Raw genomic sequence first — 26,189 nt, forward strand, 5'->3', positions numbered from 1 at the left:
AAAAAGCCAACCCAAACGCCGTCCCCCATTCCATCCACCCCACTACTCCCCCCCCTCCTCCCTCCTCTTCATCCACTCCCCAAAGCTCTTCTTAAACCCCCCCTCCTCCCCCTCCCCCCCCTCCCCCCCCTCCACCCCCTTACCGCCCACCCCCAAATCCACCAGCGGCACCATACACGGCCTCCCATGCGCACACATAAACGGAAACCGACACCCCGCCAGCCCCCTCACCAGACCAACACACTCCCGCATCCCCAACACATCACCAAACATCACCGCCCCCCGACACGCCCGACTATTCACCATCTCCACCAGCCCCACCGGACACCGCGCCAGCGCCCCCCCTCCCTCTGCCCCCCCAGGGGCAACCGGCGAATTGTCTTCAGAGAGCGTGTAGGCATGCCTCCTCACCATCGCCAGCGCCAGCGCCGGCTCGGCGCTGCAGCGGTCCGCGACCGCGGATGGGAGCGCCGTGATGTGCAGCGTCTGCCCCTGCCCCTGCCCCTGCCCCTGCCCCTGCCCCGCTCCCCCTCCTCCTCCGGAGTCAGAAGAAGAAGAAGAAGGGGTGATGTGGTAGACAACCCCCCACTCCCTCAACGCACCCGCATACCGTTCCAGCAGGCACGCGTCGCGGTCAGCGAGCACATACAGCAGCGGTCTCTGCAGCGTCTGCGGCGGCGACGACGACGACGACGTGAGGGTGGCAAAGAGCGCCTCGACGCGGATGCGCTCTGAGGCTGCGTGTTGGTCGAGGAGGACTAGGAGCTCGGGCTCTGTTGCTGCGTTTGGGGTAGACGGGGTGGAAGAGGTGCTGGGGGAGAGGCCGCGCATTTTCAGCAGTATGTACTTGCTGTCCAGCTGTGCGACGACCGTTGCTGTTGCGAGGCCGGCTTTGGTTAGCTTCCCGAGTGTTGTAGTGGAGGCGGAGGAGGAGGTGGTGGAGGTGGTGGAGGCGGAGGGGGAGGTGCCGCAGTGGTGCGTGCAGTTTTGCGTGGTGGGGATGGGCGCTTCGGTGGGTGTGAAGACGGGGTTTGTCCAGTTCTGCTCGCGGGGTTAGTTGTCAATGACCACTGCGCTGGTTTCAGGGAGGGGGCACCTTTAGTAGCGCATCCACGAACGGGCCCTTAGCCTTGGGCGCCTCTGTCCGCGGCTTCTTGGCCGCACCCGCGCGGGAGGAGGAGGACGAGAGCGCCCGTTTCCGCGCAGAGGTGTTGCCGGTGCGGGCGTTGACGACGAAGGCGTGCTGCGAGAGCGGGTTGCGCCAGTGGATGTGGGTGTCTTTTGCGTTTTCTTTGGCGCTGTCATTCGAGGCGTCTGTATCTACTGCCTCTGCCTCTGTCTCTGTCTCTGTCTCTGTGCTGCGGGGCGTGGGGGGCGCAGGTGAAGGGGAAGGCGGAGGAGCGGCGAATGCGGAGAAGCCGGCGCCTTTCCGGCCGTCTTCTTCGCGGGCGTCGTGTTTTGCGGCCTTGACGCGGCTCCAGGGCGCGAGTGTGCGGGCGTCGCCGTGGCTCTGCGGGGCGCTGGGGTTCGTGATTGTGCTGAGGGGCGTGCCCGCCCTCGATCTCGATACCGCACCATTCCCCGGCAGCTCTTTGGGAGTGCGGACCCCCCCCTCAGCGCCAGTGCGGAACCCATGCGCGCCCAGAAACTCGCCCGCCAGCCGCCGCAGCAGCGCCACGACCCCCGCCAACCACTCGCCCTCCAATCCGCCTTTCCCCTCCGTGCCCCCCTCCCCGCCAAGCACATGCGCACCCGCGCACTCCACATCCAGCACAAACATAGCCCACCTCTCCACGCCCTTCCGCCTCCCCCCGCCCTCGCCGTCTTCGGCCCCGAACGTCGACGACGCAAACACCCGGTTCACCTCCGCGTGCAGCGCCGTCGCACTAACAAGCGGATGCCCGTTCACGGCCACAAACTGCAGCTCCCGGCTCCCGTGCCCCTTGCCCGCGCTGATGGCGCCGCGGATCTTGATGCCGCCTTGCACGGCGCGGACGCGCTCCCAGTCCGGTCCGACGGCCTCGCGGCCGTAGATCTGGCGCAGCACGGCCATGCGCCAGCTGCCCGTGTGCGCTGCGCGGACTGCAATCCGGCGCTTCCCGTGCTCGTCGCGGGCCGTGAAGGAGACGCCGGTGGCGGCGGGGGAGAGGAGGAGGAGGAGGTGTGCGGCGCGGCGGGTGATGGTGCTCCATTCGGCCTCGGGGTTGGAGGGGCGGGCGTGGAAGCGGACGGGGAGGTCGGCGTGGAGGGCGTCGATGCGGACTGTGGTGCCGTGGTGGGGGAGGCGCAGGTGTGGCGGGGAGGGCCCGGCGGTGAGCGGGGCGGAGTAGGAGATGCGGGTGGTGTGCGTGGTGTTGCAGGTGGCGTGGCGCGTGGTGAGTGTGAAGAGGGAGTGGGTGGCGAGGGAGCTGAGGGCGAGGCCGCGGGAGCCGAATGTGTGCGTTGTGGGGGTGTATTTGGAGGTTGCTGTAGTCCGTAGAAGTAGAGACTGTTAGCTATATCACCGCCCATAGCTAGCTATAGCTCCAGCAGCAGCAGCAGCAGAAAGGTATTCATATCATATCATGCATACCATACATCCTCCCCACCATGCCCACATCCGCCGGCAGGATGCCCACGCCATCATCCTCCACCACGCAGCTGTTGCGCGCGACGTTGACCTGCACGGACACGCTGCGCGCCCCGGCGTCCAGCGAGTTCTGCACCAGCTCCGACACGGCGTCGGGCAGCGAGGTGATTGCGAGCGTGGAGCGCAGGCGCACGGTGGCGGACGCGGGGAGGGGCTTGATCTGCGGCGCTGCTGTGTCGGGAGGCATTGTTACTGTTGCTTGTGTTGTAGGGGGGGTGGCATTAGCCAGCGTAGTGTGCGGAGGGGGGGAGAAGTGAAGTGAAAAGTGAAGGGAAGCTGTGGGGGGGGGGGGGGGGGAGAGAGCAGGGATGCGGATGTGCATATATGTCGTGCTTGCGTTCTGCGTCCCTTTGTCTTAGGCACGCCGCAGGGCTGGCTGTTCTCTGCAGCACCGGATCGGACGCCATATCCAGCGTAACCCCAGAGAAGGCTACCAGGTCGGCGGCCAGCAATCCCAGGCAGCAGAGCATCTCGGTGCTTGCAGAAACACCTCGTCTCGTCTCGTCTCGTCTCGTCTGCCGCGGCGGTCCAGACGCCTACCAACCACCAAGACCGCCATACGTACCGGTCTTTCTACATCTCATCGTGGCATTGTTTCTGCCTCGTACAGTATCTAGTATGATCTCATTGGCAATGCGGCAATTTTCGCTCCTTGTAAAGTGGGGCGTTTATCTTTTCAAGAAGCACTTGGTTTGAAGCGCCCCCCCTCGACTCTTTCATGATACGCGGTCTTGGCGGCTAGATGCATGTACATATATGTATGGGGTTTCGCGCTGCAAAATGAATCATGAGGCGGAGAATAATGCTGCGGTGATGATAAGAAAGACTGGTATGGCCATATGGGCTTGATAACTGCCATACATACATACATACATACAAGGATATCGTCTATAAGGATAAGTACCTACATAATTCGGCCCTACATATAAGGATATGCCATATATCTTGAGTGAAATCTCACTGAGTATGTACCAAGAAGGCTGCAGAATATACCTGTCTTATTATTCACAGCTTATTACTCTACGCCGATGACAGCGGGAAAGGACATATTAGCGGCTGAAGAAGGCCGCTAGCGATGTAGCAAGGCCTTGTCAACGAAAATTCTAATCACCAGGGCGATCCCCATCATCGGATCATCAGCCGTGGTTGTGGTTGTGGTTGTGGTTGTGGTTGTGGTTGTGGTGGCAGTAAGCTTATGTCGACGCCTCACCCACCGGATGAACCTTGCTGACTGGTAGAGAGGTATTTTGGTTGTTTTGTTCTTGGATTTGGAAAGAGAGGAAGATAAATAAAAAAAAAGAAAACAAGGGCTTTGTTATATGAGAGAAAAACGGACCGACCGACCGACTGACCGATAAACACAAAACGACACACACACAAACAAGCGCGAGAAGCGGGGCAAGTTAAACGCACAACAGGAAGTCTAGCTAGCTGACGGATTGGGAGAAAAAACAGACAAACAGACAGATAGATAAACAATTGGAGAAGAGAGAAGAAGGGGAAGAAGAAGAAGAAGAAGAAGAAGAAGAAGAAGAGGATGAGAGACTAAATAGAAAAAAGAAAAGAGAGAAAAAAAGACATGGACCGAAAAACGATTGACTCCAACCCAACCTTTTACTATAAACGAAAGATAGAAAGAAAAAGAAGAGGAACAAGATGATAAACAAAAAAGCAGATAAATGGGAAAAAAAAAGGAGACAAAAGGGATATCAAGAAACGCACCACCCCGTCCAAAGAAAAAAACTAAAGATCAAAAATTCCGAAATTGTTGCAACGAATGTGGCAGAAAGAAAATAAACGAAAATGAAAAAAAAAAACCCAAAACCAATCTTATCCTAGTGCTACTTTCACGATATCATCATGCTACCTTCTATATCCATCACCTGTATCGCTGGCCCATTCCTCGTTACCGCTCCAGTCACCACGACTACCTTCGTAGCTATTCCTATGACTTCCCATGGCAGAGCCACCGCTCACACTCCCTTCATCCCACTCGCCCCCGCTATTGTCAAAACTACTTCTATGGCCATCATCCATACCACTTCCAGTGTCTGCTAAATCATCATTGTCTTGCTCTCCTGGCTGCAGCGCTCCCCACTCCAGATTCGCCAGCGCAGGGTACTGCTCAATAAGCGCAGTGGGGAACATCATAGTATGACCCATCCCCATCCCCATCCCATCGTGCGACATGGGGCCCATGGTCGGATCCATCATCTGTCCCTGCGCCATCATCTGGTTGCGCGCCCTCTCGGCGCTCTCCTCCTCTAGTAGCGGCCGTATACAAACCCTGCCCGCCTCACTGCGGAAATGGCGTCCCAGCGCATCGGCACGTGCAAACCTTCTTCCACACCCCCAGACACCGCCAGGCTTAAGGTTACCGCGACACACAAATTTCTTCTCGCCCGAGTGGAGGCCCTCGTGACGTTTCCGGTCGTGCTGGCGCGCAAAGGCTTTCCCGCACACCGTGCATACAAACGGCCGCTCATCTGTATGCGTACGCAGATGCGAGCGCAGATTGTAGGCTCGCGTGAAGCGCTTCGGACATAGGTTACACTGGAAGGTGGCGGGGTGCTTTTGGACTCGTTTATCGCTTGCGTTTGTACCTGGCCGCCCGGGCATGGCGAGCCCTAGGAAATAGTCCCTGTTGGGCGGTACGGAGTTTGTGGAGGACCTACGAGAGAGCTTTGAGGACGCATTGGAAGTGACGCTACCTGGGCTACCGACAGGCGCTATGACGGCATCTGAAGGGCTGAGTGAGTTTCCTCTAGAGCGCCCGCCTACAGGGCTGGCGGCGCCCGGGGAGATGGGTCTGGTAATGGGGATAGCAGCGGTAAGAGACGAGGTGCCCGTGTATGGGTCGGACTTGGCTCTTTTTCTTGTCGCATCTTTCAAGCTATTAGTATTGAGCTAATATCATATTCAAAGAACGGAAAAAAAAACTCACTTTTAGGTGGAGGTCTTAGAGCACTATCGTCATGGGTGGCTCCTGGTTTACCAGGGAAAGTGGGCTGTCTCTGTGGGGGAGCAAAGATAACATTAATCTGCGGGGCAAAGCCATCCTCAGTTGCTCTATCAAGCCCGAGCCCATTCAAACGAGGAGATCCTTGCTGCTGGAAGCTGTTCATATCTTGTGATAAGCCCATTGGCGGAACAAAACCCAAAAGCTGGTTATTCTGAGGTAGCATATAAGGACTGTTGGTACTGCTATGGTGGCCCGGGGCAGGGCTGATTCTGGGGGATACATGTGGCGAGACGTCACGTTCAGACAGTGTAAATTGCTCTAATCCAAAGGCATCTCCGGGGCTAGCCCCAGAATTGAGGAATTCCTGCATAGATCCTTGGGGGATGTGGGTTCCCTGGAGAAGTGGCGAAGGGTGCTCTGAGAATTCATGGTTCCTCATGTATGGGCTGTTGGCAGCTGAAGAAATGTCCGAGTATTCACTTGGGGCCTTACGATGGCTCCAAGAGGACTCCTCGTTGTGGGCGTAGACATTTTCCCACTGGTTGAAACCAGTTGATGCGGATAGTATACCAGCAGAATCGGGCTGGGACGTTTGCTGGTTGAGAAGGAGCGGGGGAGTGTTATGCTGTGAGTGGGGGTGTTGAGAATTCATCAATTCGGCTGGATTAATGCTTCCAGAAACGGACTCTTTGTTATCGTAATCGCCGTACAAGTTGTTATCTTGGGCTGGGAATAAAGCAAAGTCTCCAAAGCTTTGAACACTGTTCTGATCTCTCCAGTTCTCGTTAAGTGGAAGCGTAGAGGTATGGAACTGAGGCGAGGCGCTTTGTCTAAGGTTCTCAAGCTGTTGCTGCTGCTGATGATCTGGGCTTTGGTAGCGAAAGTCGGGCGCGGGTCTGTAACCTTGCTCACCCGAGTTTGGATTGAACAATTCGTCGTCCGTCGAGGCGAAGTGGGGGAGATTTAAGCCATTCGGCTGGTGATGTTGGGCACCTCCAGAGGAAGACATTGCAATTGTTCGATGATAGTAATGTGGCGAGGCTGAGGTTGTAGAGTAAGAGGTATGTGATGGATGATGACGATGATGCACACGGTGAGGCTCAGTAAATGTTTTTAATCCAATTCAAGAATAGCCTGGAGCTGAATTCGACCAAAATGGTAGATCTGGTGGCTTGGAGCTATTGGAACTCCAACAGAGTAGCGAAGGCGTATGTTATATGTATGTACGTGCGTTAAACGTGTACGAGGCAGTAGGCACCAGTAGTAGTAGTAGCTTTCAAATATGGAAAGCAGCTTATTTGCGACGTTCTAGAAAAAGTCTGACCACAGGCTGCCATGCAATCCAGACAAGAGGGCGGGAAGGTTAGTTATGGGATACCTTCTTATGCCTCGCAAGGTGAATCCCCGGTGAAAAAAGAATTCAGATAATAATGGGTGGTGACAAATGGAGAGAGAGGGAGACAACGATGGCAACGACAGAGACAAAAAGGAATCAGTGGTACCTTACATACAAAAGTAATATATTCCCAAAGTTTCAGTTAGTTTGGATCCTAAAACGATGATGTATTTCTGGTAAGGCCTGGCGCCCAGATGTCACGATGAAAAGGTAATTGCTGAATGCTTGGTTCGGGCGGTTGATCGGCAGGAACACAGCCGCCTGGTAGGGGCGCTACGTACAAGTTGGGAATGTGACGGAGGAGGAAGAGGGGACAGTATCAGAATAGGTGATTCCTCACAGTGTGGAGGAGGGGTGGGGAAAGACACGGGGTGGTTGAATGGGTACTGAGGCGGAGTGGAAGAGTTCTGCGAGCTTTGGACTTGTGCGGGGGGGGGGGGGGGGGGGGAGAGAGGGGAAGAGGGGGGGAATGGGCGGTGGACTGTCGGATGGGGATTATGGAGAGGATGGTTGGCTAGTATTAAACGCCTGCAGCAGTCGCGATGTCAACTTTAGTCCTAATCGCTTCGATCGCTTGTACCAAGAGAAGAGGTAGTAAGTGCCGCGCTCGTGGGATTCAAAAGGCGTATATACGCTACTCGGATTAAGCTGTTGGGCTGTAGCTTACTGAGTTTAATTTGACTGAGGGCATGGCGGGGTTCTCGTTATCATGAGTTGCCGAGACGACTACCTTGGTTAGGCCTATGGCAATTACTCAAGCTATGGACCCGTTACTTACCGTATTGGGCCACCAATACCCTTCTCGGATCTATTGCAGACGCTTAAAATACCATGTTGGTATTAGGTTAAGGTCTTGGCAGAAACTCTCAATCTCATGCTATTCTTGTCCTTCTCGTTAATACCTACTTTGCAAGTTTTCATGGGCTGTGCTTTCATCCTTCATTTCGCCTTTCTCGATCAACAGATGGTGAACAAGCAGTAGCTGTTAGTGGTTGGAGATAGAAAGCTGTTGTCAAGCCTACAAAACAATTCTTCCGGATTGCACTTATCCTCAGGGCGTCCTTCATGAGTGTAACAATTACATACTTGTAAGGCTTGGGCCAAACATCCAAGTCTGACTGAGCTCTCCCTCTCCCTCTCTCTGCATGCTTACAAACTAATAGAGTACCTGGTCCCTGGCGAGCCTAGCATTTGACAAGGCCCTAAACTCGGAACGATTCCACTTTAATTCATGGTACGTCGTCAGTCAGGCGTTCTCCAAGGCGCTCTTTTTGCGAACCCAACCGTGAGCTCGGGTGGTTCCTGGGACTAACGCTTCTGGAACATTTTATTTCGATTTTATGCAAGTTGCGAACACACACACACACGCACGCACAGAAACAGGAACACAGGAACGCAGCACTGCCCCAGTCGCTTGTGGCTAGCTTTGGGAAGCTTAATTAAGTGAAGGCTGTCATTCTAGAAGGCTCTTTCAGCTGTAAATTTCTCGATGCTCTTAAGTGATTTTGATATATTGTGATGCCTAAATACTGACTGGAATCACGCAAATGTACCTGGTCTTAATAAGGCTGCTAGAAAGAAGCTCAAAAGAAGTATCTATGTAGGTACATGTAAGCATACATGTACCCACTCCATCGCATCTTACTAGAATGAGTTACGATACATAACGTTTCTACCTATATATCCAACTCTAACTCACCAAGCAGGAAGTACCTATATCCATCTTCCAACAAAGTATCCCGAGTTCCTCCCCCTCCCCGATACTCCCCCGGTGAGATCGGGTTCACTCTCGCCGCGCCAAGACACACCCAAAAATAACATCATGATAGAACCCTGCTCCAATTTCCTTTGCAAGATGAAACCGCTCCCGCAACACTATCAACACAAAGAGGCAGCCCTACAAGTGGGGAATAGATTACAACCCCGGACCATGTTGGACCTTGTGATTCGTGGCTTCAGATAGATTCAACGTTTCTTCAGGATGGCATTCCAAGGTCTTTTGATATTGGTATTGCTTATGCGATGATAACGTATTTTCTCGTGGGGCCCTTACTAGAGCCTAAGTATCCGTATTTAATTAAAGATACTGTGACTATCTCGATAAGGTAGGGCTGAAATTTACCCTCCCGCTCCTCTATCCAGGGAGTCGCGGGTCCACCTATGAAGCGGGGTAGCACCTTCGGAGGCCCGCCGAGTGGGTTGAGCAGGTTTTTAGCTACTCTGCTAATTAAATAACCACCTCGACAAAAATAAAGATTGAAAAGTTGATATGCTTGCATTTGATTTGTGGAGGAGAATCTCCAGTATTGACGTAGATGACCTGAAAATAGATACATATGCGTCGACTCAACCATGTCTGCCGACTTTTCGTCCCCATGCATCCATTTTGAGCAGAAGATCTTCACAAATTCTGCATCCGGGAAACTATTGACCTATATCTAGATCTTAATCTTCCGGCTTTATCGGATCATGCTTAAGGCAATAAACTTGAAACAGAACAAAAGCTTCTTCAGATCTGTAAACGAACCACGTATCCCCAGGATCCTGAAACCTAGGTTTTCTCGGAATATCCTGTGGAAAACTAAAAATATTGACTGTGTACGTACGTCGTAATGTAGCTGACGGAACAACTATATTGCACGTATTATATCGCCGATATAGATATTCCAGAGCTCCTTTCTTTAATAGGACTCTTGAATTGCACATGGGTCATTCAGGAAAAGATTAAGTGATTTGTAAGAAGCATTACTTCATGATCACCGTAATACGATTGAATGATATCAGAAGTCATCCTCTTGAGCGATACTATTTGAGGTTTCAAACAGGCTCTTAGCTAGCCCCAATGATTTGTTCTCATGAAATATAACTCATGGTTTAGGGCCCTTTTTATCAACCAAAGGGATCAGAGGGCAATACTCATGTGGTGAGGCGCGCATGCGGCTACGACTTGCAATTGATTACGTAGAAATCATCACTCGGGTCCTGATAAGATATAGGGACATAGCAAGCGTGAAATAAACATTCGCAGCACATAGAGGCATACGAATCATTCATTGGCAAGAGAGCTCACCTATCAACAAAGACACGATCTATCTTGAGACTTTTTTCAGTCGATATAACTTCAGCGTGTGATATGAAGTAAGACGATCAAATTGCGCTACAAAATATGCCCGCCATTAAGAGGCTGGAATGAACAGTAATAAGACACATGGCTAGCTAGTGAGGGTGCATCACATTATACCGTTGGTTGAGGAGTCGGAGAGCTTAGGGCCCCAAACGGTCTATGGTGTAACATACATAATTCTAATCATGAGAGCGAAGCCATCTGAAACCTAAACCAGGTGTGGTGAGATGCATTTCATTCTCGAATACTGATCCACAACCCTAACCCACACACTGTGAATGTTCATAAATTATCACTCGTGGTCATCATCTAACCCTAACCCCCTGTCCCTCGAATCTCATCCGTTTTAACTTCACTCTTCTCGTGACTTTTTTCCTACTCACCATTCTCCTTCTTCATTCTCCTTCTTCATTCTCCTTTTTTTCTTCTTATCCATCATTATCACCCTTGATGTTACAACTCACTGCTATTACCAACAACCCCTTCTCTTTTTTCAAATCGGAGAGAGGTTCCTCCAACACATCATGTTCAATGACAGGATATCTCCAAACCCATGCACAGAGACGAATACTGGTAGTACGTACTGGCAATCCTCCAGGAACTGGCATCTTGCCAGATCACCACTGGAAGGGGCTACCGCCAGTACAGTACATTGGCAGACCTAACAATAATATCTTGCTCGCGCCCAAGAAGGGTAAACCTCTCTCTCATCGAGTGATAATCCATGAAGAAAGCAGTATTTGCAATTATGGATCTAGAGGGGGCGGACAGAGTCTGTCTCGCAGGGGGGCCCTAGACGTAATGTGAGAACCCAGACCAGTTATTGGGTGGAAGGAACAAGTCTAGCCATAGGCCGACTCGGGATAAATCTGCTCCAGCAAACCCGGCCCAATCAGGACCAACTTAGCCTGGATTGCCGGATAGGATTAATAATGCTTTCGAACCCGAACAAAAAAAGTTATCTATCCCGTGGGGTTTAAATAACTAGTCAAACTGTCGGATATACCATCATCAATCACTCAAACCGGCAATGTTTAGGCTCAAACTGCTGGCATGGGGTCTTAATTTCTCAGTCTTTTCGCTCAACAAAAGAATTTTTATTTGGTATAGCCCAGTCTAAGCACCGCTGCCCGTTGCTAGGCCTGGGTAGGACCAGGTGGCATACTCAACACAACAAAGCCATGATACCAGCGGTAGGAAGCAAAAAAATATCAACTTTTATAATATCCTAATGTTCATAATAATAATAACCACCTCTAGGACGCTATAAAAAGAAGAAAAAAGACACCCATGATAACCCAAAACTAAAAGGAGAAGAAGAGGACTGACTAAAAGAGAATGCAATAGTAGTAGAAGATGATGGAAATAAGAAAGACAAACTAGTACGGTATATTACAAAACAGGCTGATTGATATGCAGGTTAAATCCAAACCTACACACCACCATTCCGCACCGTACTCGAGTCAAGCGGCTTCGCATTAGGCGCGATGGTGCTCATAGCATCTACCGGTCCCGCTACAACACAAACACAGTCAGTATATCCCGAAACCCCAGATATCAGAAAGGAACTCAAACTAACCATGTCTCGAAAATGCCTTCTCCTCCTCACCCCATTTCCCTACTGCTCCGTTCTCTACCTCCTTCCTCGTGACGCCAACCCTCTTCTCCGGCAGCCCCATGCTGACCAAAAACGCCACCGTCTCATTCCACTCCTTCTCCCGTCGAACCTTGTCCCACTTCAACTCCTCGCCCATAATATCAATCACCTTCGGCAACGCCTCCAGTGCCGCCTGCACATTCAGGAACGCCAATCTCGTTCTGCGTGCTAGTACGTCAACCGCCGTCTGCGCATACTCATGCTTTACTGCATATCGCACCTCTCCGTCAATGAACGGATACAGCTCTGAGAGCCGTTTCCCACGCACTGGGAAGCGTTTCTCCGTGGGTGCCGATAGCGCCGCAACAGACCACGCACGGTCGCCATAAGCACCTGCAAGGTGCTGCGCGACCTCACTCTCAACGCCAAAGTGCTGGATTAGGTTGATGAAAAGGGTCTTGCTGAACCCGTGGGCACCAATAAGCTTCACCCACTCGGTCTTGCAGGTGCCATCAATGGCCACCATGCCCTCAGAACGTGCAGACAGATCTGAAGTCCCTGGCTTGAGATCGAACTGTTTGATCGCCTCGTCGACGGCTTCCTCAGCCATCTGTCGGTATGTGGTCCATTTGCCACCGGCAATGGTAATGAGGCCGCTCTGAGAAACGTTGATCAAGTGATTGCGGACGAGAGATTCTGTGTTTTTGGCGTCGGGGTCTTTCACGAGGGGGCGGATACCAGACCAGGCGGCGAGGACGTCGCCACGGCGCACGTTGATGTCGGGTGCGAGGTAGCGGCGGACCTCGTTGAGGATCCAATTGATCTCTTCCTCTCGTGGAATCGGGTGTGGAGTGATTGTGGTTGGGGCATCAGTGGTACCCGCAATGGTGTTGCCTTGCCAGGGGAGGAAGAAGATCACACGGCCGTCAGAGGTGTTCGGGTCAATTAGACCCATGCGGGCGGGGGAGTAGTAGCCTGGGAGAACAATGTGGACACCGCTGCTAGGCGCGACGATCTCCGGAGTTTGCTCGCCAGTGTCGAGCTTGCGGATGCTGTCTGTGAAGGGGCCTGTGGCGTTGATAACACCCTGTGCAGCTATGGTTAGATCTTTCGGCCAAACATGGAGTATCACTCGGGGTTAACCTTTGCTTCCACGAGAACCTCGTCGTGACCGATGCCTTCGCCAAAGCCGAGTCTACCGCCACGTTTCTCGTGCAGAAGATCTTTGACCTTGACACCCGTTATCTTACCAGTTACGGGGTCTTTGACCAGGTCCTGGACCTCCATGTGGTTGATGACCGTCGCCCCGTAGAGCGCCGCGGTAAGTGCCAATCCCACGTTCATTCTCGAGTCATTGTGCGATCCATCTAATGCTAGTCAATCATCCAATCTTCTCAAAAGCACGGGGTAGACACCTACCATAGTAAACCAATGCCCCCGCAAGCCCATCCCCTTTCAACATAGGAAACGCCTCCAGCGCCTTCCCTCTCGTCAAGAAGTAGGAGCTCTCCAGGTTCTCTTTCCCCGCCAAAAAATCATATACTTTTGTCCCAACCCAGAAGTACGGCGCCTTCCACCATTCATATACTGGTAGCATAATCGGCAGACTCATACTTAGATGGGGAGCCGTTGTGAGAAACACCGCACGCTCCTTCAGTGCCTCCCTCACAAGCTGATACTGACTGTAATCGAGCTCCTTGAACGCTTTCTCCAGGTACCTTACACCACCATGTACTAGCTTCGTGCTCTTACTGCTGGTCCCGGACGAAAAGTCATCCCTCTCAATGACCGCCACCTTGAGGCCACGACTGGCGGCATCCAGAGCGATACCACTACCGGTGGCACCTCCGCCAATAACAATGAGATCATAAGCACCTTCGCCCCGACCGGCGCGCAGCTTTTCAATCTGCTCGGCTCTGGTGGGGAGCGGTGGGAATTTCGGGGGTGTGCCGGCGGGGTTGGCGCGGCCAAAGCTGCCCTCGACGCCGGCGGCGTTGTTAATTGAGTAGGTGTGCGCCGCCGGGCGCGAGTTGAGGGATTTGTAGAGAAGGGTGCCTCCGACTCCAACGGCGGAGGCAATTGCAAAAGGCTTGAGGAGTGAGCGTGCTTGACAGCGAGCGGCAGCCATGTTGGGTGTTTGGTAGTGAGTGAATGAGGTGGTGATTGATCGAGGAGAAGGAGGAGCTGGCGGATTATGTAGCTGTTTCTTGGGCCCCCCGAGGATGACAAGCTCTATGACGCTAGCGGAGTTGCTAGAATTCCCAGTTTGACTCTGAAGCTTCTCCGGTAAGTTCCACCGCAACTAACTGACTAACCACACCCCGTAGCTTGTGCTGCAAATCGTTTCGCGATATGTTTCCCTCGAACCGCAAACAAGCGACGAGAAGAAGCAGAGGATGAAGGCGCTTTAATTTAATTGACAGAGCTGCACAGTGAAGGGGAGAAAGACGAGAGGCCTCAGAAGAGGGGGGGTATAAAAGTTGTTTCTCTCAGACCCGTGGGTCTGTATTTATGAGCATAGGTAGTAAGGATCTTCCTCCCCCCCCCACCAGGTAACACCCCGCAATTGACGCCCGGCAAACAATTCTCCAGAACTAAAAAAAAGCGGCTAATAAACCCCAACACCCGGTCCTCCTGCACTCAATTCAGCCCACCCGCCCCCCTCCCCCACGTTCGGGCTTTTGCCCGGAGAAAACCCGAGCTCTCGGTCTTTTATGTAGAAAGTTCCTCCGCAGGGTCGACTCATGGCCCCGAGAAATTCGCGCTTTGGAGCTTTAGAGCCTAGATACTCCAGACTGCTGCACGTTTTCTCTCATGGTTTTTCCGAGATCATGCGGGCCGGGATGTGGGGGCGGGAAAATATCTAGGTAGGTAGGAGTAGGTGAGAAGGCCGGGCTCAGGGTTTACTTTACTTCTCATGATGCTTTTGAGTCTTGGCCAATCCTGTCTTTATCAATTGCAAACATTTGATATGCCTTGCTGGATACCCTCCCGTTTAAAAAGAAAAACTCTTCCTCTCCTTGCATCCCTCCATCTGTGCCGAACCACTGCAGAACGTGCCAGTGCGTTGCATGTGACGGAACATCGATGAGAAACAAAAGGTCCAGATGATCACTTTTTTCCCTCTAGCAATCCCGGGTCGGTACATACGTCACTTCGCTCACTACGACGGAAAAAAAAAAAAAGTGTTCAGCTGCGCAAAACTCTAGATGCGAACCCTGCAGGACAACAGAACAGACAAGAAGCTGGCTGGCTTGCCCGTGCGAAGAAAATCATCTGCCGGTGTACTTTGGAACCAATCGGGTATACTGTACTGGGACGATGGCGAATGGCGAGTTTTTAGCTAACCATAGAGTTGATATCTAGCCAAGGCAACGCGGTAGTTGACTTTTGTTGGTTTTTTACGGTCAATTCGCCATTAGACAAGGCTCGCCATTATCCCAGAAAAGACAGTATATCACGTCCAAAATGAATTCGAATATTGATGGAACACTCAACGACTTTTTCCATGTTGTGCCAAACCCACCACCCACGGCATCCGAGTACAACGCTCACATTCGTCGCCTACGGAATTCATTACTCACCTCCAATCCTCAGCTCGATGAAAAATACATCACGCTTATCAATCCTTACACCTTTCACACACCTCCAGCTCGTATCACTGAGTTGAAACGGCTCTAGTCGGCCCTCCATGCTGCACTCTTAGCCATCGTCAATAATTGGTGGACTACCCCCAGATATCAAGAAGCAATTCCTGTAACGCCAAAAGTAGAACGTGTCCTCAGAGCTCTAGATATCCGTCGGCCATACACCGATGTTGGATGCTATCGTCCTGATTTCCTCGTTCCTCAGAAACATGATGGGCCGCTGCAGATTTGCGAAATCAATAGCAGATTTATGTTTAACAGTTATCTAATCTTATTGTTTACTGGCGAATATTTTGATAACAACGCCAGCGAGGAGGACCTAAGGCGCTTCCAGAAGCAGAGTACAGTACAAGATGTAAGTCATCCTGGATCCAGATATAAACACGATCGGATTTCAGTCGGGACCAAGTGCTGAGAATCAACTATTAGATCAAATCAGCATTTTCTCACCTGTTCGATGCGACCAAGCCGGTAACTCTGCTAAAAGCGCGAGAACCCGGATGGGATGTCCATTTCTTGCCGTATATATGCAATACATCTCGCATGGTTGATCCCAAAAGCTTGAGACTTGTTCCATGTAGTAGTTCACCATCAGGCTACACCTTAGCGGATGATATCGGCATAATTGAGCAGGTAGCCCTGGAGTTGCATCAAGATGAGCTCGATGCTATAGATGAACAGATTCTTCTTGAGATCGGGGCCCGATGCCATAACGACCTCCGTACTGTGTTCTTCGTCCACGACAAACGTATATTGGGCCTGATATGCCAGGAACTCGATAATCTAGTTGCATCGGGGGCTTTGTCAGGAGAGCAAGCAGCCATACTCCGTCGTGGAATCGCAGAAACGCATTTTCCGGGTACAGAATCGTTTCAAAAAATCGTTAACGAGCCACATAATAAGGATATGTGGTTGATAAAGCCGTGTCTATCGGCAAAAGGTGACGGAATTACTTTTGGTAAAGATGTCGACCAAGAGACATGGAAGGCATTGGTCAACTCGAAACTCGAAGGTCACCACCGCCTCTCCGCATACCAGTCTAAAGCCTCCTCCCAATCACACTTTGTCATCCAAAGATACCTCCACCAGCGAAGATTTATATTCTTGATGAGGCCAGACAACGCAGGGGATCCGCCTCAGATCGTCAACTGGTTAACAGTCGGGGGCATGATGTGTTTAAACAACATCTTTTTGAAGCCAGGATGGAGGACTTCGCCATCGGAGATAACTAACCTTACCTCTGGCGAGCTGCTATATAGTGTAACAAGTAATGAAGAGCCTCCATCGGCCGACAAACCCCCTAGCTCGTGGTGACCGAAGGATTTAGTCAAAGATGTAAATCACCGGAGCCCTCCTTGCATCTGGCGGCAGATTTTGGTCTCGTAAAGAGATCAAGGTGTTGAAAGATGAAGCAGCAAGGGCTGTTGGTGCTGGATTTCTTTATGCTGTTATTCTGGGAGAGTGGGTTGTCAAAGGTGCAAAGTGTTCGGTGCTGATTTCGTGAAATTTATATCGATTATACCAAGTAGATACACGTTGCAATTTGAAGTGAGCCAAAGAATTCCAATCGCTTTTGTTGTTGAGAAATAGTCTCACCTCGCTTCGGAGGGAGTTAGTTAACTGCACTGTAGCTTTCCGCAGAACATGGTGTAGGTGCAGGGATACCTACATGTACTACTGTGCCCCGGCATCAGTCAAATCGGCTGCCAGCGTAGGCCCGTAACTGCCACGAGGTCCGGAGAGATACACAAACATTCGTTTTATTCCCTCTCCCCGCTTCATTCCTAGCCACGGCCCTTTTGCAATCCTGCCGAGTAAATGCATGTATCTTCGTTAGATGTATCCAGGTCCAGACCTAACTAATAGCGGGTCAAGCCCGGTAATCAATCATCAAATCTCACTCGGTACATTAATATGATGGTCCAATGAGGTACTCGCCAAAAAATAAAGTCTGTGGGTGAATTAAGTACTTATTTCACCGCCAGACTTTATTTCTTGGCGAGTACTTAAACGGGCCGGCGTGGTTGGTCTGGTTGCCAATGATGTTGAAACGGACCGGTGGGGGGACGGGAACAATATTTCATCTCCACATCCAATGGATGGCGGTCTGCAGTGCCGTTGGTAATTACATGTACTATACTGTTAACACTTCAGCAGTGAGGCCGCGATTTCCGGCCTACTCTAAGCGGAGACACATTCCTTTCCTTTCAGCCTTCGTCCCGATCTCTCTTCTGGTTGCGGTGGTTAGTGGGAGCCGGAGCTATGCCGGAATACCCTACTCCTGCCGTACTTGCTTGCTGCTATCGGGAATACGACTGTTAAGTACATCCTAGGTTCATTACTAGACTCGTCTATATTCAGCGAATATGCACAAACAACCTGGGAAAGTCTATCAACTGCAGATATGAAAAAGAAAAGAGGGCCCAAAGCATATATAGCTAAATTGCACTATTATCAGTTGCATACGTATATGTACGTTTGTGTGAACAGTCGGTGGTGTACTCTAAATTTGTATCGAGTCTCTGCCTTTCCTATGGGGTGGTTTATGCGTCTGTTCATGAAGCTTTTGACAACACTAGTTTAGAGGCAACAATGGGCGTGCAGTTATAGTTTAGGCCTGTACTGCGGTCATTTTTTAAATAATAGCGGGCGATTCAATTGGGCGACTGCGGCGGGCAGCAAGGCCCGACCAAGGATCTCGGCCTTCCGTGATAGATGGATCAATTGATACTTTTTGACTGCGAGTGATCTTCTCATATCTCGGGAGAGTAGGTAGAATTTATCGGTTTAGATACTTGATGGTCCCTGTCCGTTCCTCGGCGGGCGGCGGAGAGCTGCATGGCCTGGGCGGTCAAAACAATACCTACATATCTGCGATGTCCATGATTCCCCACAAACTTCTATCTGTAGGCCCGAATCCCGCATCCACTGACTGCATCTCCAACCAATCCCCGAATCCCGCATCCACTGACTGCATCTCCAACCAATCCCCGAATCCCGCATCCACTGACCGCATCTCCAACCAATCCCCGACCTCCCCGGGGTTCTCAGGGTTAGGGTTTCCACCACCACCACCACCACCACCACCACCGCCTCAAGCACCATCCCCAGCACCTAACGTCATCACCCCCCCACACCACCCACAAAAAATGTCGTCCACGCCGCCCACCACCACCCCCAACTCGCGCTTCACGCCCAACACCGAGACGCTCGAGGACGCGCTCAAGACGCAGACCGTGGGTCTGGTGCACCTGTCCGACTTCAAGAAGCGTCGCGTCGAGCTCGCCGAGCAGCGCGAGCGCGAGGCGGCCGAAAAGCTCCAGACCTACCGCGGGGCCTCGTCACGCGAGGGCAGCGAGACGCCGGCGCCCGCAGCAGCAGCAGCGAGGAAGAAGAAGAGGAAGGCCGTGGTGAAGGGGAAGCTGTCGTTTGGCGGCGAGGAGGACGATGAGGAGGGGGGGACACCGGAGGCAGAGGCGGAGGCAGAGGCGGGGGGGGTGAAGAAGAAAGACAACGAAAAAGTAGAGGGACCGGGGGAGGGGGAGGGGGAGGGGGAGGCAGCGGTGGCGGTAGGCGAGGCCAAGAAGCGCAAAGTAAACCCGAAGCTGCGCGCGCCGCCGCCAAAGGTGCTGACCAAGAACACGCTGCTGCGCGAGGCGCAGGAGCGCGAGACGCTGCGGAGGGAGTTTCTGGCGCTGCAGGAGAAGATCAAGAATGAGGAGATCAGCATCCCGTTTGTGTTTTACGATGGTTCGCCCCCTCCCTCCTCCCCTAGACATTGCGAGAGTTGGGGAATAGGCAATTGACAGTCAGAATGTAGGCACGAACGTCGCACCCCCGGACGGCTCCGGCGTCCAGGTCAAGAAGGGCGAGATGGTCTGGCTGTTCCTCGAGCGCGCGCGGCGCATGAGCGGGCGGCGCGAGTGGCTGCGCGTGTCGGTGGACGACCTGCTGCTTGTGCGCGGGGAGGTGATCATCCCGCATGTACGTCTACCTTCCCCCCTCTCCCCCCTCCAACCACAACTAACACCCCGCACCACAGCACTACGAATTCTACTACTTCATCGTGAACCGCACACAAGGCCCCAACGGCACGCTCTTCGACTACCCCTCGCCGCTCGACCCGCCCAACCCCAACGGCGAGCCCACCACCACCACGCAGGGCGGCAAGGAGGACCCCACCATGACGAAGGTCGTCGACCGCAGGTGGTACGAGCGCAACAAGCACATCTTCCCCGCCAGCGTGTGGACCGAGTTTGACCCAAACACCGACTACCGCAACATGGTGAGGAGGGACCAGGGCGGGAATGCGTTCTTCTTTGGGTAGCGGAACTGGCTGGCTGGCTGGCTGGGCCCCCCTCATGAAATAAAATAAAATGGAAGAGGTGTCTTGTCTTGTCTGGTTTACAAGGGAATTGTTATGGCCTGTGTAGACGTTTTTTTTGTTCCCTGATGTATTTGTATACGGGTGTTTCTCTCTTTTTTGTTTTTGGCTCGGCCGGTAGTTTTCGTCTTTTTTTTTAGCATTGATAACGCACGCATACACAAGGAGGCAGTCTGCCTCTACCCGTTGGTCCAAGAAATAACTCTACCAACTACTCTAAAAGGCTCTCCTATGTATATTCTCACTCAGCACTTACTTGGTTAAGCACCTTAATTTCCAAGAGCGCGCAGAGAGGCACAGCACAGCAGCTGGCTGTTCCAAGACAACAACCAACCAATGAGAAAAAAGCAAAAAAAATAATGTTCAGTAACGACAACGGCAGGGTTTGAACCTACGCTCCCGAAGGAATCAGATAACCGAATGAGAGATTCAAGTCTGACGCCTTAACCACTCGGCCACGTTGTCTTGCTGAGCCGGAACTTAACAAGCTTAATATTCGCGTTTCTGAGCTCATGCTCGGACTCATGCGAAATCACTCGGAAAAGATCTTCACAGCCTTTTTCGCTGTATAAGGCTTCGATAAGCCTTGTTTAAGCATGGTGTGAGGGTTAAATAAGGTTCCAATCATGGAAGTCTTTTATGGTGCTCGGTTAATTTGAGGAATATACTTGTAGCATTCACGACGCCGGTGAGGGCGGGCGCCTCTTCATGCTGTCATTCAACTCATCACCATTGCTTGGAGCGGGTGGTTGTGCGCGGGCGATGAAAATTCAACCTCATCACATCGTAGCCCTACCACTACAAAATAATGCCGCCCTACAACCACAACATAGCGTAGTTTAAACTCGGCCAAAACCGTAGCAAAGGGAAATTCAATCCTTCGGGTGCGATACTGTGACGGACGCGCAAAATACCAACTATGACCGGAAATTTTTTTAACAACCTAAAAGTATCTTCAAAACGGAAGACAACGTGGCCGAGTGGTTAAGGCGTCAGACTTGAATTTGTTTCGGTTATCTGATTCCTTCGGGAGCGTAGGTTCAAACCCTGCCGTTGTCGGTAAATCTCCTTTTTTTGTTGCCCTGGCGGGCTAGATAAATGCAGTTAGTATCTCCAGCCTTTCCTCCCCGAGACAGAGGTTTTTCTTTTTTCTCGAGGACAGGAGGAGTGATTTTTTGTGCATTGTACTAGTTTTTTGTATGATACGTCGGGGCCAAGAACTCATAAAGGAGCACTTATTGTGGTACCTATGCTAAGGCTGTTAACGCTCACCGGAACCGAATATTCCCTATGGAAACCGAAAACAGACCACAATTTATGAAGCGATGATCGTACCGAGGCCTCCCACTTCAAGTTTCAATGTAGTAGGTATATAATACAGTTTGTATGTAGTCTCATCTTTTTATCACAACCTCCGGGTTCCGAGGAGAATTTCGAGTGATGGCCTGTGAAAACGATCCATTGTGAAAATGAAAAATAGCAGGTTGACCAAGGCTAGATGAACTTATCTGCCTCTGGGACTGTATGATCGCACCAGGCTTAATCACTAACATTGGTCTAACGCCCCTTTAACTCCATATACCGCAAAGAAAAGAAGAAAGAGAAAGAAAAAAATATGACTCCTGGTCATTTGCCAAGACCCCTTAGTCAGTCACCAAACGTTGCCAAGCCTCATACCTCCTTTTAGATGCTGTCTAAGACGGGTGTCCTCGAGCGTTGTTTCGCTGGCAAGCCTTCCTCAGACTTCACTCCCCATATTATCAAACTATCGCCATTCCTCAACCCAATCTTTCAATTAGTTAGTACCGTTTCACCTGGAATCTCTGAGGAGGCTGGGGAGGCATACATCACTAGGAATCTTTCCGTCAAGATTAGCAACCATTAAGGTTGAAGAATCTGGATCAAGCACTTCCATGCCCTCTCTCCAGGACGACGGTCCCAGCCCCAACTCTTCAAAATGTATGTCTGGACTCCACTTTGTCTCTTCAAGGACCTTCTCACCAATTGTTTTCAACGAGAGTGGGAGATTTCGGAAGACCTCAATTGAGCAGTCGTGGTGTACATAGTTGTATTGATATCCTTCCATCCCCGAATTGACAGCCCTTAGGCGCAGTTTGAGTTTCTCTTGAGGTGGTTCTAAACTACCTAGATTATCAAACGACATGAGTCGTGGGAGCGGTCGCACTGGAGAGGAGGGAGTCGGATCATCAGTTGCCGAATAATACCCCAGATTCTCGAGCGACATGAGGCGCGAGGGCGAGCGTATTGACGGTGAAGGGATCGCATCATCGATCACTGTGCCCGGCGTAGCTGGTGGCTCGGGTGTCATTGGTTGGTCAGGTGTAGCTGGCGGTTCAGGTGTACCCGGCGATTCAGGCGCGGGGGTTTCACGATATTCCTCTTTAACTGCTGCCGCTAGCACCAATGATGACTTGCGGGCGCGGTTTTCTGTCAATGGCACAGTGGTAGTTGTTACATTGGTGAAGGATTCCGTATCACCAAAACCCAACATTGGTCTTCGGACTGACACCTCCGTGGTAATTGTGGTGACTGTTCCGGGTAGAAGAAGTAGGGGATCCGTTGTGTTGTTTTCGGGCAGGTAGGATCGATCAACCGGATCCGGGAATTGCGCTTTCCGAGTTTTGAACTCGGTTTTCGTAGTTGTTGTCCCATCTGTCGCTATTTTGATCGTAACTATCATGATGTTTGTCATGACCGAGTCTGGTGGTAGAGCTTGGCGGGTTCGCTTGAAAGGGTTCATGGCTGCTCAATTCAGTAGTAATCGTAGCGAGAAGTCAATTGATCAGAGATGCTTCACTGGGCTGCACTTATATCGCTGGGTGAGTTGTGCCGCGTTGAAAAATGAAGTCTCCTGAAGACCCAAGTAACGGTAGGGCACACCGGTTGCCGCCTGTACCTAGGCTTTGTTTTTCGGCGTGTAATAATGGGATACCCGGGGCTTTTCTGTGCATTGAAGCTCTTGATTCATCCTGCATACGCGTATCCACCAAAACTCTCCTATCCCGCTTTTGATCGCCATCGGGGCCATCAAAGTTTGTTTGGTTTGGTATCCGCCTGTCCAGCACCGCGGTTGAGGTCTGTGGGTCGCTTCGGTTGCTAGTTTGGAGTGTTTGTAACAAGTATTTCCGCCAGCCGTTGTTCTGGTCCGCATCAGAATTGGAGCTGGATTCAGAGTGTTCGTTTGTGAAAGGTATTACTCAACCTCTGACCCAAAGCCTTTTGTCCCGAACAGTTCAGACTGAACATGTACTACTTGAGGACAGATAAGGGAAAGTCAGCTCATGAAAGGCCAGGGTCCCTGGGGTTATAATCAATATGAGAATATTTCTTCTTCCGGAGTACAGGTAGCTGATTGATTAGCTTTTGAACTCTTCCCCCCTATATGATGCCGACAAACTTTGGCAATTATGATGACCCATAGGCTATTTGAGTCTTGGATGGACCTTTTAGCCGCCGCAGCGCGTCTATGCCGCTTCACCGCTAAGCCGAGAGCCCCTAGGATGTTACTCATCGAAGGCTTCAAAAAGCTGGAATGCCATGAGAGGTAATGATCTATATAGACTATAGCTAAGTATCACATTAACACCTTAATGTTAGCCATTGCTGGCGGAGTATGTGTAAGGGGTGAGAAAGTTGCCATGGGGAGATGTACCTGATTGTTGAGGACTTCTGCGTAACGGAAGAGTCACACTCTCAGATTTCTCACCGTTACTTGGATGAGTGAGGTGAGGTGAGGTTAAAGTTAGGTTACGTACTTTAGGATACTTCGGGTGCCAAGACGTCATTTCCAGGTACAGACCCCGTTTACGTTTTCGAGCGTTCAAGTTGCCGCACAAGTGCATGTTGTGTGGAAGGAAAGGGAAGAGAGAGCTTAAATCTAGTGTCTACTCAGTGGTAAGCAAGAAACTACAATTGGGTGGGGTTGCAACCTGATATGTATCTGTTGGATATTTGGCTTTTCAAATGATGTCGAACGGGTACGGGTGATATGTCATGTCGAGGTCGAACGGGTGCGGGTGATGTGTCATGACGAGACCTGTCCTTGTCATGTCGAAGACAGCTATGTGTCCGATACGTGACTATATAGCTACTAGTTAGTTTCTTTGTCGAGACTACAACAAAGTAACTCAATTGTCTTGTCCTCGTTCAACTTTTTCAACAATATCTGATACGATACATTCGAGTGATAATATATGACCGTCAGCTGTAATTGATTGATTGATTGATAATTCATTAATTGACCGTCAGCTGTAGGTGTCAGGTAGCAAGTGAAACATACCAGTAAACCGGATAGATGCTTACATGTAGTTATGGTCGTATGCGAATATCCTGCATATGTATGAGAATCGCAGGAGAAATTCTGGGCTCCCGTTAGTTGACAAATCCAAGCACTGGCTATTATATTCACTGCCTATTAGTTCTGAGTTACGGGGAGGACGGCTAAGGAGGAGGATAAGTGACGAGTCATACTTATTAGGGTCGTGGTCAGCGACTTCTTTCCTTGATTTCCTTTTCTCCTACCACCTGTAACCAAGAGCGGGTCGATCAACAAAACCTATCATCATTTTCAACACCATTCGATACCATGCATGGAACTGGGTATAATTGTTGTCAGTGACGGATACAAGACAAGTCAATTCCAAATGCCGGGGTGATCTTGTTTCATCCTTACTTAATGTGTAGTGAATCTCGGGGCTTTCGGGATATCTCTACTATGGCTGTGTAGCTTAACTATCAAAAGTCACATAAATATCTAGTTGCATCCTATGTTGCTCCAGTTTCAAAAAGGTCCCACCATCTATCCCGAGAAACAAACAGAAACGTAATCTCAAGGCACTTCCCAGCCAGCCCGACTAGGCTCACCGGGTCTTTTCTCGTGTCCATAACTAATCGTGTTGTTACCCAGTGAGTTATTTATCCTCGAGCTCATGGGAAAAGGTATAATATACGTGCATGTGTTTAGTCCAGGAAACTGGAAACGTTTGTGTTTTTTCATAAACGGACTTATAAATCGCTACACGTACGCGTATGTGTTTCTTTTTGGCGCTAGTATTCGAGGTGACATAACACAGAACGTGTTCAACCGAATTTTAAGAGACACCTCTCCGTAATTTTGCTTGTTTTAGGTTATCTTTTCGGTTCCTAGATAAAATTTTAAGTTCTTACTCTTCTCAACCATCCATTACTCCCCGTAACTCGCTTCTCGACATTTTATCTGGAATCGATCAACCTTTTCACCTATCGAAATTTTAATGGATCGAGTTATCGAATATACCTGAAGGAGCTGTTATACACCCAAAATGTCAGAGTACGCAGAAGAGGTTGGGGTCAACGAAAACATTGAAGTCAGTACGAGTATGTTTTGGCTTCCACCATTGCCATACTACCAAGACATACAGGATGACTGTATCTACGTTAAAGATGTGGGGCATATAAAGGTTCCTGATATACACGAAAAGTTCTCCGCACTCCTCACTAATTCTGTGCACTTGGTGTCACCAATCATGCTTTTCATAGAAGATGATATGTCTTCGGCTGTTGGAAATCATACGCATAGTATTGTTGAATTTGAGGGTTCTTCTATACGATACAGCCTACAGCTATATAAAGGGATCTCAACATGGTTTTATAAAAACCAACAACTCGAAACAGAGGCGACAGGGCCGCCTCATGACCCTCCGATTATAAAGAATGAGATTCTCGGGAAGAACCTGATCTTTGCTGGCAAGAATACTTTCAATTTTCTCGAAACCATCTCGAATAAATCATGGCTTGCAAGGCATAAAAATTGCAGTGAGGGTCACTTTCGAGTTAATATTCACCTTCTCAAGAGAGGTCCTATTTACTATAATGTCGACGGATGTTTCGTTACCCATAAAGTCTGTGGGGGTGCTCTTTTAAGCGATCTCTTCCGGGTCCTCCTTGGGAAACAGAAGGGATACTTCACCCGCGAAGACCCAGAAGACGGCGAAGGATGGGGAGAGGCTCTATGGGAGAAAGTGGAACTTACGGAAGAGTGGTTAATCGAGACAGTGATGAGAAATTGTTATTACTTTAAGTTTGCGAGAGATAATCGAATCACCATCAAACAGACAGGATGGTTTGAGAAAAAGGATTATGTGTGGCTTTTACCAGTAGCGCTCAATTCGGGAAGAATGAGGCCAAATGAAAGCATTAATGGGGCTTTGAGTCCGCCGGGTTAACTATATCCGGTTTAATTTGGTTTTCTTATTCTGGTTCATTCAATGCTCTAAAATCCACAACCTACCATGTTTTGGCTGCTACTTGTATTTTTATCTCGTACGCGAGTTTGCAGATTCAAATGTAAGAGTAAGCTGCACGAGTAAGAAATATATTGATAGTCCTCACGTCAGGGTTCGAGGTACTATCTACTATGTACTAGAATAATGATTTTCCGAGGTTCTTGCA

The 26,189-nt window shown here is 50.5% G+C and overlaps 7 protein-coding genes across 7 annotated transcripts; 3 read left to right on the top strand and 4 right to left on the bottom strand.

Moving 5' to 3' along the window:
- Positions 1-42: 42 nt before the first annotated feature.
- H6S33_009769 (uncharacterized protein) lies at positions 43-2,816 on the bottom strand (the record flags this gene model as incomplete). Its single annotated transcript, XM_044841201.1, has 3 exons — positions 43-1,041; positions 1,097-2,466; positions 2,573-2,816. 3 exons carry the CDS (start codon positions 2,814-2,816, stop codon positions 43-45), a joined length of 2,613 nt encoding a protein of 870 aa, XP_044698584.1.
- Positions 2,817-4,492: 1,676 nt separating this feature from the next.
- Positions 4,493-6,600, bottom strand: H6S33_009770 (uncharacterized protein; the record flags this gene model as incomplete). The annotated part of the gene is made up of 2 exons (XM_044841202.1): positions 4,493-5,514; positions 5,574-6,600. 2 exons carry the CDS (start codon positions 6,598-6,600, stop codon positions 4,493-4,495), a joined length of 2,049 nt encoding a protein of 682 aa, XP_044698585.1.
- A 4,943-nt stretch (positions 6,601-11,543) lies between these two features.
- Positions 11,544-13,836, bottom strand: H6S33_009771 (uncharacterized protein; the record flags this gene model as incomplete). The annotated part of the gene is made up of 4 exons (XM_044841203.1): positions 11,544-11,626; positions 11,691-12,795; positions 12,852-13,075; positions 13,128-13,836. The coding sequence occupies 4 exons, from the start codon at positions 13,834-13,836 to the stop codon at positions 11,544-11,546; spliced, it is 2,121 nt and encodes a 706-aa protein (XP_044698586.1).
- Positions 13,837-15,176: 1,340 nt separating this feature from the next.
- On the top strand, positions 15,177-16,669 carry H6S33_009772 (uncharacterized protein; the record flags this gene model as incomplete). The annotated part of the gene is made up of 3 exons (XM_044841204.1): positions 15,177-15,363; positions 15,415-15,710; positions 15,785-16,669. 3 exons carry the CDS (start codon positions 15,177-15,179, stop codon positions 16,667-16,669), a joined length of 1,368 nt encoding a protein of 455 aa, XP_044698587.1.
- A 1,835-nt stretch (positions 16,670-18,504) lies between these two features.
- On the top strand, positions 18,505-19,682 carry H6S33_009773 (uncharacterized protein; the record flags this gene model as incomplete). Its single annotated transcript, XM_044841205.1, has 3 exons — positions 18,505-19,105; positions 19,176-19,339; positions 19,398-19,682. 3 exons carry the CDS (start codon positions 18,505-18,507, stop codon positions 19,680-19,682), a joined length of 1,050 nt encoding a protein of 349 aa, XP_044698588.1.
- A 1,740-nt stretch (positions 19,683-21,422) lies between these two features.
- H6S33_009774 (uncharacterized protein) lies at positions 21,423-22,500 on the bottom strand (the record flags this gene model as incomplete). Its single annotated transcript, XM_044841206.1, has 2 exons — positions 21,423-21,527; positions 21,586-22,500. The coding sequence occupies 2 exons, from the start codon at positions 22,498-22,500 to the stop codon at positions 21,423-21,425; spliced, it is 1,020 nt and encodes a 339-aa protein (XP_044698589.1).
- Positions 22,501-25,060: 2,560 nt separating this feature from the next.
- On the top strand, positions 25,061-25,963 carry H6S33_009775 (uncharacterized protein; the record flags this gene model as incomplete). Its single annotated transcript, XM_044841207.1, has 1 exon — positions 25,061-25,963. One exon carries the CDS (start codon positions 25,061-25,063, stop codon positions 25,961-25,963), a length of 903 nt encoding a protein of 300 aa, XP_044698590.1.
- Between the last annotated feature and the right edge of the window lie 226 nt (positions 25,964-26,189).

Source organism: Morchella sextelata (genome assembly GCF_020137385.1).
Source record: "Morchella sextelata strain SCLS chromosome Unknown scls_3, whole genome shotgun sequence".
Lineage (NCBI taxonomy): Eukaryota > Fungi > Ascomycota > Pezizomycetes > Pezizales > Morchellaceae > Morchella > Morchella sextelata.